The sequence below is a fragment of the Littorina saxatilis genome, linkage group LG9, assembly GCF_037325665.1.
Source record: "Littorina saxatilis isolate snail1 linkage group LG9, US_GU_Lsax_2.0, whole genome shotgun sequence".
Classification (NCBI taxonomy): domain Eukaryota; kingdom Metazoa; phylum Mollusca; class Gastropoda; order Littorinimorpha; family Littorinidae; genus Littorina; species Littorina saxatilis.
The window spans coordinates 19,412,938-19,423,549 of record NC_090253.1 but is presented as its reverse complement, the minus strand read 5'-3'; the positions used below and the strand labels follow the sequence as shown (position 1 = coordinate 19,423,549).

The 10,612-nt window shown below is 42.6% G+C and overlaps 1 protein-coding gene across 1 annotated transcript; it reads right to left on the bottom strand.

The window, feature by feature from the left end:
* Nucleotides 1-1,722: 1,722 nt before the first annotated feature.
* LOC138976822 (protein zntC-like) lies at nt 1,723-6,927 on the bottom strand. The gene is made up of 3 exons (XM_070349714.1): nt 6,763-6,927; nt 3,183-4,436; nt 1,723-2,033 (listed from the first exon to the last, which is right to left on the bottom strand). The coding sequence occupies exons 2-3, from the start codon at nt 4,408-4,410 to the stop codon at nt 1,723-1,725; spliced, it is 1,539 nt and encodes a 512-aa protein (XP_070205815.1). The 5' UTR covers nt 4,411-4,436; nt 6,763-6,927.
* Between the last annotated feature and the right edge of the window lie 3,685 nt (nt 6,928-10,612).

Genomic DNA, 10,612 nt, shown 5'->3' with positions numbered 1-10,612 from the left:
CAAGCAGTCGGCCAGGAGGACAAGCAACAAGTCGCGTAAGGCGAAAATACATTTAGTCAAGCTGTCGAACTCACAGAATGAAACTGAACTCACTGCATTTTTACAGCAAGACCGTATACTCGTAGCATCGTCAGTCCACCGCTCGATGCAAAGGCAGTGAAATTGACAAGAAGAGCGGGGTAGTAGTTGCGCTGAGAAGGATAGCACGCTTTTCTTTATCTCTATTCTTTTTTAACTTTTTGAGCGTGTTTTTAATCCAAACATATCACATCTATATGTTTTTGGAATCAGGAACCCACAAGGAATAAGATGAAATTGTTTTTAAATCGATTTCAGAAATTTTATTTTAATAATAATTTTTATATTTTTAATTTTCAGAGCTTGTTTTTAATCCAAATATAACATATTTATATGTTTTTGGAATCAGAAAATGATGAAGAATAAGATGAACGTAAATTTGGATCGTTTTAAAAACAATTTGTTTTTTTTACAATTTTCAGATTTTTAATGACCAAAGTCATTAATTAATTTTTAAGCCACCAAGCTGAAATGCAATACCAAAGTCCGGCCTTTGGCGAAGATTGCTTGGCCAAAATTTCAATCAATTTGATTACAAAATGAGGGCGTGACAGTGCCGCCTCAACTTTTACAAAAAGCCGGATATGACGTCATCAAAGGTATTTATCGAAAAAAAGAAAAAATGTCCGGGGATATCATTCCCAGGAATTCTCATGTAAAATTTCATAAAGATCGGTCCAGTAGTTTAGTCTGAATCGCTCTACACACATACACGCACAGACAGACAGACAGACAGACAGACAGACACACAGACACACACACACACACACACACACACACACACACACACACACACACACACACATACACCACGACCCTCGTCTCGATTCCCCCTCTATGTCAAAACATTTAGTCAAAACTTGACTAAATGTAAAAAGAAGAACACTAGGCATTGGTAAAGCAAAATTATCAGAGAAATACAATTCATCACTCCAGTGGGTATTTTGCATCTTCGTTTTGGCATTATTCAACAGTTTTCATTTTGTATCTCCTTTCCTCAATCATTCATCAGTTGTTGGTTTTATCTTTGTTTCTCGAATCTTCAATCGATTCTTTTGTATTTAAACCTTCATTTCTCAAATCATCCATCTATTTTTTTTCTCTCACCTCTGTTTCTCGAATCTTTCGTTTGTTGTTAACGGTTGTTAATGGTTCATTTTCGTTCTAGAATCATCCGTCACATTTTACTGTCCATCTTCGTTTTGGATCCTTCCATCACTTGTCAACGTGCTTCATAGTTCTCGAATGATCCATTATTTGTTAATTTGCGTATTCACTCTTGAATCATCCACCAGTTTTGATTTTGCATCTCCTTTCCCAAACAATCTATCACTGTCTTGTTAATGTGTGTCTTCTTCTCTCGAATCAGTCATCAGATGTTATCTTCCAACGCTGTTCATCATGCATTCATCCATCAGTTGTTACTTCGTATTGTGGCTCTACCAATCCTCTTGCATCCATCAGTTGTTACTTCGTGTTGTGGCTCTACCAATGCTCTTGCATCCATCAGTTGTTACTTCGTATTGTGGCTCTACCAATCCTCTTGCATCCATCAGTTGTTACTTCGTATTGTGGCTCTACCAATCCTCTTGCATCCATCAGTTGTTACTTCGTATTGTGGCTCTACCAATCCTCTTGCATCCATCAGTCATCATCCCAAACTTTCAGCCCGGACATTGCACAAAATCCAGCAACTGCAGTCAGCACCTTCAGCACAGATCCGTCGTGACTGGCCATAGATTGTCCAAGAATCTCCATGTTTGTGACGTAGAGGAAAGCTCCTGTGGCGATAGCCTGGAGAACGCTTCCGGCCAGCAACTGCGCGCGCACATCCACCCCACCGGAAGTGACGCCCATGCCAATGCCGACGCCGATGGGCGCCATGATGGCGAAGAGAAGCATGGAGACCACTGCGCGGAGAGGGCGATGCTGCATCACTGAGGCCAGCTCTATACCTGCAGGCATAAAGAGGTATGGAAACATTTCATACTAGGCGTAAATACGAATTTAAATTCAAGATCAGTTTTGGTGTTCCACGTGGGTGGCCAGTTCTATACTTGCATGCGTTGATGTACTAGGCCTATTTTGATTTAAAATTCAAGAATAGTTTTGATATTGCATTCCTGTGGCTAGCTCTATACCTGCGGGCATGAAGCGATATGGAAGCTTTATGTATACGTTCAAGGTTTATACAATTTAAGATTCAAGAACAGTTTTGGTCTTGCATAACTGTGGCTAGCCCTATACCTACTGGCACAAAGAGATGTGACGGCCTAGTATGATTTAAAATTCAAGAACAGTTTTGGTATTGCACAACGGTGGCCAGTTCTATAGCTGCGTACATGAAGAGGTATGGACGATTTATGTACTAGGCTTATACGAATTAATGTAACAACTGTTTCGGTGTTGCACGACGATGACCAGTTCTATACCTGCTACCATAAAGAGATGTGAAAGCTTTTATATACTAGCCTTATACGAGTAAATATTCAAAAACAAGTTTCGATGTTGTACAACCGGATTGCTGGGTCTATAATTATATACCTGCGGGCATAAAGAGGTGTCAAGAATTAAACGCATTACTCTTAAAACCAATGAAAAAAACATAACTGAAATATGATAAAGAAAAGGGTGGACAAGAAAATTGAAAGAGAGAGAGAGAGAGAGTGAGGGGGGGGGGGGACAGCCAGACAGATAGGCAGACAGACAGGCAGACAGACAGGCAGACAGACATACATACAGGAGTGGGACGATGCTTTACCACGTGCACCGGGAATGGGCTTTTTGGACGTAACGTGCACGAGAATGGGGAAATTCTCGTAGCGTGCACCGTGCACAGAGGTCCGGCGTGCACCGTGCATGGAGCTTTTTTGTAACGTGCACCGATCTGCACCGTGCATGGCACTTTTGGCCTCAACGTGCACGTGCACAGACCCCCCCCCCCCATGGTGACCCTCATACAGAGAGAGAGAGAGAGAGAGAGAGAGAGAGACAGACAGACAGACAGACAGACAGACAGACAGATAGACAGACAGACGGTTTAAAACAGAAGGAGAGGAAGAAATATCGTCGGGCATAAACACAAGCAAGCAGTCAATACTAACCCAAGCAGGTGGACACAATAGCCTTGTGGATAACGATAGCTGTCAGCACTGTCCACAGGGCATGCGTGTGCTTCTGAAGACCTACGGCGAGCCCGTCAAATATCGTATGGAACGACATAGCCAGCAGCAACAACGTCACACGAACAGTTGACATGTTGGGCAGAGTCCCATGCTCTTCCTCACCATCGTGATTCACGTGCATTGTGGTGTCACTGTCAGGGTTAGGACCAGAAAGACCGTGATCACTGGTGGGTGATTTTCCGTTGACGCTTTGAGAAGACTCGGAGCAAATCATGTTGTTGGCTGCTTGTTTGATCGTAGAAGAACGAAGAGTGTCCCCGTTGTCGGCTTCAGTTTCTTTGGGCTTGTTCATGTCGTTGAGGATCTCGTTTGGGCGGAGAGGCTCAGTTGTAGAGCACTGCTGGTCTTTGTTTTCCTTGTTTTTTCTTTCGTCAGCTGGTTGTGGGTGTTCTTCGTCTTCTAAGACGTTAACATGGGAGTCTATTCCGTTTCCGTTTCCTGACGGTTGCGTGATAAGCTTACTGACAGAAGAGTCAGATTTAACAGTTGCTGCTGCCCTCTGCCCAGGTTCTTCCGTGCTGTGGATCTCCACTTTCATTTCTGATCTGTCATGGTCTTTTTCGACGTGGGTACATTTGCCAGGCGACTTTTCAAGTTTGTTGGAACTTCTAACACCATCACCATCACCGATACTTGCATCAAGAATGATTTCTCGACCTTCGACTTTCTCTGCATCAAGACTACACAAGGCTGTTTCTCGACTTCCAACATCCTTTGAATCTTGACGACAAGGACCAGACCCAGGAAATTTCACCTCCACTTCAAAAACTGTCTCGCCTCCCCTGCCCCCTCCTCCTTCTCCCCCTTCACCACCATGCAGGCGGTAGGCAAGCTTTTCAATCAGAGCCACAAGGAAGAAGCCCACTCCGATCCCAACCTCGAAGAAAGGAAAGGGATAGTGGAAATCCACGGCTTCCCTGTATTCCGCAAACTCTTGTTTCCCTTTAGCCAGCAGATTCAAGAGACAGGTGCCGAGAAAGACGCCGCCAGCGAAGCAGTTCAGGTAACACAGGATAGTCTTGCCCCTCTTGGAGTCGTGAAGCTTGAGGTTGCACTTCTTGACGAGGTAAAGGGGGACCGTGCCGCAGATGATTGACACAAGGAAGAAGATGACGAGGCACTCGCCTTTGGCGATGTTGAGGTCCATGGCGTGTGGTGCTAGACTCACTCCTTCTGAAACACACAATGAGCCATTCTTTAAAAAATCAAACAGACAAGAAGTCTTCGTGTCAATGACACACCTACACTCTTACACTTTTACTTCTAATCAACTTGAAAAAATGAACAAGAATCCTTCAATTTCCTTTTAATCAACCTGACAAATAGACACGAATCCTTCGTACATAAGTGACTTTCCTACTTCTACACAACTTGTGAAACTGACAAGCATTTTTCTTATAAGTCACTTTCCTTCATCTAATCAACTTGAAAAACAGAGAAGAATTCTTCGTATACTTGACGAAGTGTTTCCTAAAATACTTGTAATAAACTAGGAAAACAGACAAGACATCTTCATATAAAGAACACTCCTAGTAGGAGTCCTACTTTTAATCAACTTGGAAAGGCGATAAGACTGCTTCGTATATATATGTTACAGTAAATTCTCAAAACCAGGAAATTTGCGAAATCCCTGAAAATGTCAGTAAATTTGTGAATTTCCTGTTTTACTCAGGGATTTCACAAATTTCCGAAAAATTCTAGGAAATTTGCGAATTTCCTGATTTCAAGGGGCAGGAAATTCGCAAATTTACTGAAACACATTTGAAGGGAAACAAGTGCTTTGTTGGTTGCTTGTGAACCATTTAATGATTCTGGTTTCCTTATATTAATGCAAGTTAAATACTCATATTTCTCTCTCTCTCTTCTCTCTCTCTCTTATACTGTCATGTTTCCTAAAATGTTTAACATAAAATCTGAACGAGTACATTAAAAGGTACATTGTGACACTCACATGTCTCTCCTATACTGTCATGTTTTATAGAATTGTTAACATAAAATCTAAAGGAGTACATTACAAGGTACATTATGACACTCATCTCTCTCTCTCTCCTTTTCTCTGTATGTCTCTTATACTGTCATTCTTGCTTGAAAATATTAACATACCATTATGACACAGGATAAAAACAAAACACACAGGGCATGTACAGCACAGACATATGGCACGTAATATAAGCATTCGCTTGAGTTCGTGTCCCTATTATTTCTCGTTTTATTATTGTCTCATGTTTAATTGAATAAAACCGTGTTTAAACCAGGACATATGGCAATGAAAAGACGCTTAAAAATGTCTTCATGGTGCGTCTTATTTATTGGTGCAGGATTGGCTGCTGTGACATCTTGAGTTGCACATTACTTGTGCTTTGTAGCACTTGCATCGATTTGTTTTACATTTTGTCGACCCTGCACAGCTGCATTTCACAAAGCCTTGCCCGCCTGATGCTGACTGTTCTATCACGGCTGACCGCAACGACACAGCCTTGTCAAGAGAGACATCTTCTTCGGTTATGAGCGCGCTTGATGACGTCTGTTGCACCACACTTTGAAGTAATCCCACACTTTGAAGTAAATTACTTCAAAGTGTGGGGCACATTCCCACACTTTGAAGTAAACCCATTTTTTACTTCAAAGTGTGGGGGGATCTTCCCACACTTTGAAGTAAACTCAGTTTTTACTTCAAAGTGTGGGGGGATCTTTGTTGTTTAGATTTCAATACACAGACAGGGCGGGGATGTAGCTCAGTCGGTAGCGCGCTGGATTCGGTATCCAGTTGGCCGCTGTCAGCGTGAGTTCGTCCCCACGTTCGGCGAGAGATTTATTTCTCAGAGTCAACTTTGTGTGCAGACTCTCCTCGGTGTTCGAACACCCCCCCGTGTGTACACGCAAGCACAAGACCAAGTGCGCACGAAAAAGATCCTGTAATCCATGTCAGAGTTCGGTGGGTTATAGAAACACGAAAATACCCAGCATGCTTCCTCCGAAAGCGGCGTATGGCTGCCTAAATGGCGGGGTAAAAAACGGTCATACACGTAAAATTCCACTCGTGCAAAAAACACGAGTGTACGTGGGAGTTTCAGCCCACGAACGCAGAAGAAGAAGAAGAATATACAGACATAAAGGCGGTCCTTAATTTAACCCGAAGTCGACTTCGCGAAGTCTTTTTACCAAAAACTCAGTGCTAAAGCTTTGTGCGGCCAGCTTCGCGAAGTCTTTTTACCAAAAACTCAGTGCTCAAGCTTTGTGCTGTCAGCTTCGCGAAGTCTTTTTACCAAAAACTCAGTGCTCAAGCTTTGTGCTGTCAGCTTCGCGAAGTCTTTTTACCAAAAACTCAGTGCTCAAGCTTTGTGCTGTCAGCTTCGCGAAGTCTTTTTACCAAAAACTCAGTGCTAAAGCTTTGTGCGGCCAGCTTCGCGAAGTATACTTCACGTAGTCGACTTCGCCCAGTGAAGGACAGGCTTTACCTCTGTGAAACACAGACAGACACGCACACCCTTATTTTTACCTCAACATCCGTCGCAGTCAGCGGCGAACTTTGGTCAAGGCTTGTGCAGACGATGACAACCGTTATCCTCCTGTCGAAGAGGGGGTCCTTGGCCATTGGAACGTTATATATACCGCAGACAAGACTGAAGTTTACCATTGGGTCAGATGGGAGACGATTCCACTAAAACCTGAAGAAGAAAAGGAAACTGAAACCCCCTGCAATGTTCTGGCAGTCAAAGTTCACCGCGCATAAATCGCATAAAAGTTCTATTTCCGGAGCGCATAAATACCAAAGTAAAACAAAAACTGTGACTTGTACACACACGCACACACACACACACGCACGGACGCACGCACGTACGCACGCACGCTCGGACGCACGCACGCACGCATACGCACGCACACACACACACACACGCACGCACGCACGCACACACGCAGACACACACACACACACACACAGAAATCTAGGGGACTTGTTAGGCAGGGAACGAATTAATTAGCATACAATTTACTAACAGTAACAGGTGGTATTGTTTAAAAACAACAACAACGCTTGAGTGTTAATATAGTCGATTTAATAAGCACTGGACGAATTAATTAGAATATAATTTACCAGTTATAAAACAGTTGAGTGTGAAGAGTGTTGTTACGTTCTGAGCATTTGGACTAGAGTCTAACATTCAACCAGAGTTTGCCGGATCAAATGAACGTAGAACTAGTTGTAGAGTCGACCCCACCACACTCCCTCCAGAAAAATAAAACGTATTCTGGATAGCTATGAAATCTCTGAGTTTATTGCAAAAGCAATGCTGATGAAAGCTGTCCAAATACAATTCAAGTCTTTGCTTTAAGTTTGGTCAAATTGTAATCTGGTTCAGCAGCTGACCTTGCTGTTAACGTATCAGGGTGAAGCCTGCCGATACATCAAATTTCGACCCGTTTGCGTACAAAATCTCGTCTGCATGGTACTACGTCAAACGGATGTTGCAATATTCAGCTTCCTTTTTTGCCAAGATAAGCTGCGACAAAGGACGTCGTGATTTCGTCACCCGACAACAATGATCACATTCACCACACTCTAATAGTGAAATAATTGATGCCCAAAGACCATAATTATACCCACATACTTGATCACGATTTTTTCAAAGCCCTCTCACTGTGACAAATGGATTTGTACATATTTTATTCTAGTTAATGTTTAGCATTTTCATTAAATGTGTGCAGCTTTGCTTGTCATATTTTCAATCTGCATAGTGTGGCCTGATTATTTTAAGCTCTGCTTTCATTGGTTACCTCGTTTGGAATTGACCAATGGAGGAGGAGGTTGCTATGTTCTGATTATTGTAAGCTCTGCTTTCATTGGTTACCTCGTTTGGAATTGACCAATGGAAGAGGAGGTTACTAAATTGGAGGAACTTTAGGTATCCATGTTTGTTGTGTGAGGCAGAACATTCTCAATTGTCACTGAAGGAAGTTGTGTCTGTCCAAGTCTACACATCTGTAGAATACTTCTCAACCAGCACTGAGGCCGACTGTATTTGCATCATGCCTTGACAAATCATGGTTGATTTATTGCTGTGATTACACAGCACCCCGGTTGGAGCCAGGATGTCACTCCGATGCGGGAAGAGAAGAAGAAGAGAACATCCCCTCCTTGTCATCACTGCACTGGAAGGACAGATGCAACGGCAAGGTTGAAACTCAGCGCAGGAGTTCTTGGGCCAGGTGGTAACCCACTCCATGTCTCACCATTACCGTGTATCTTCACTGGCGTGACATGGGCCAAGATTATGTACCCGCTGAACTGTAAGTAGCATATGCGCTAAGAATCCACGGAGATAAACATTGAGACAACTTCATTGAGGAACAGAATTTCCTCCACTCAACCACTCAACATATTATTATTCCCCAGTGAAATCAACGGACTGTTTGTTGTGTGTGAATTGTCATAACATATATTATATGTATTTTGTATGTATGATTTGAATACAGGTGCAAGGGTAAAGGGAGTTAATCTGTTTACGTCTTTGTACCTAGCTTGAGTGCTGTGTGTGTGGTGTGAGTGAATTGGTAAACAGAGATAGAACATGCACTTTTGATAGAATATTTATTTACACACAGACACTTCTTAATATTTTTACTTCAACAAATTTCAGCAAAAACCCCACGTAACACTCACCTCATGTTAAAAGGCATTACATCCAAAAGCTCTAGTCTTTAAAGATAACTTCCCGTTGACTTGAACGGGCTCGGAACGAATATTATGTTTAAACATTTCTCTCCCTCCCTCTCACTCGCCCCACTCTGTGTAACTCTCTGTCTCTCACTCTCTGTCTCTCTCTCTCTCTTTCTCGAACAAACACGCACAAACACACACACGTACGCACGCACACACACACACACACACACACACACACACACACACACACACACACGCACACACACACACACACACAAACACACACACACACACAAATCCCCCCCACACACACACATACTTTTGCAGCTAAAGTCACGTCCTATCGTTTTGAAAGATAAGAGGGGGATACTGACTATAGGACGTCGACTTCTATTTACTTTAAACTTCTGGGTATACTTGTCTGCTCTTCGGGGGTAGCTTTTCTCCTTTTTACATTTAGTCAAGTTTTGACTAAATGTTTTTGTTGCGAAAATTTACGCAAAGTTATTCAGATCGATAGTTCTTCCAACAAAGCAGTCATGTGTTGTTTGTGAAAACCGTCAGGCACCTATGGTTTATTCAATTATGTGATGCGGCAAGTGCCTATGAGTTGTCGGAAAACCGAAGTGTAATTACGTCAAAAGTTTCGCTATCGATTGACGTCATTTTGATTGTCGTCAAGAGATTCTCGTGTAGTTTGAAGGATTTTCTTCAAAGCATATTCTTTTACTTTTGATATGATCGTTAGATTACTTTGTGCATTATTATTGAGAACGTAAGGAGTTAGGTAATAAATGAGGTTATCTAGGTACAAAATTCAATGATCGCTATTTTCGTGTCAAGAATCGCGAAAAGACAAAACCTACGATTGGTCTAGACTAGGTTGGCTAGCAACGTGAAAGAAAGTTTGGATTAGTGGTTAGGGAGTCTGCGCAGAGAAGGGAAGAAAATAACGTTCGGTGAAGAAAAGCAACGGCAAGTCTGCAAGAAGAAGCGGAACCATGGGAGAGCCACAACAGAATCGGTCAACGCTGAGCACAAGGACCGCCGTCAAGGGCGAGCGGAGAAGGCTTAAGAAAGTCACAGCGGAGATACCCTGCCAATAGGGACATCCAGATTCAACCTTCGTCAGACGAACATTCGTCGGTGGTGGGGATTTCCTCTCTATTTTTAACTTTGTGCCTCAATGCGCATGCGCTTGGTTTTTGGCGCTCACCACTGCTTGCCGAAGATCGGGATCTGCGTGGTGAAAAAGGCATGTTTGACGAACCTCAATCAGCAATCTTCGTGAGTACTTTTTAGTCCTTTTCATAATGTTAAAAATATGTTTTATGTGCGCAGTGTCAAAGTTTAATATCTTTACGACGCTTCTGTGGACTGTGCATCTGTAAACTGTTCATTTTGGAGGCGTAGTGCATGAACACGGATACCCACACAAAACTCAGAACTTGAGTCGACGGGCGACATATCCTGCCAATTATCTCCCTTGATCTCTCTTGCACAAGACACTTGTTTCCACTAGACCTATTTGTTTTAGAGTTGGGAGATTTTACAGGAATGAATCTAAAAATCGAAAAAAAAATTCAGTGTTGCTTGTGTACCCAGCATATTCAGATGTCTGGAATATTCCGATAAAAAAGACTCGTCATATATAACACTACTCGTCATCACTGTTTCGAAAAACAGA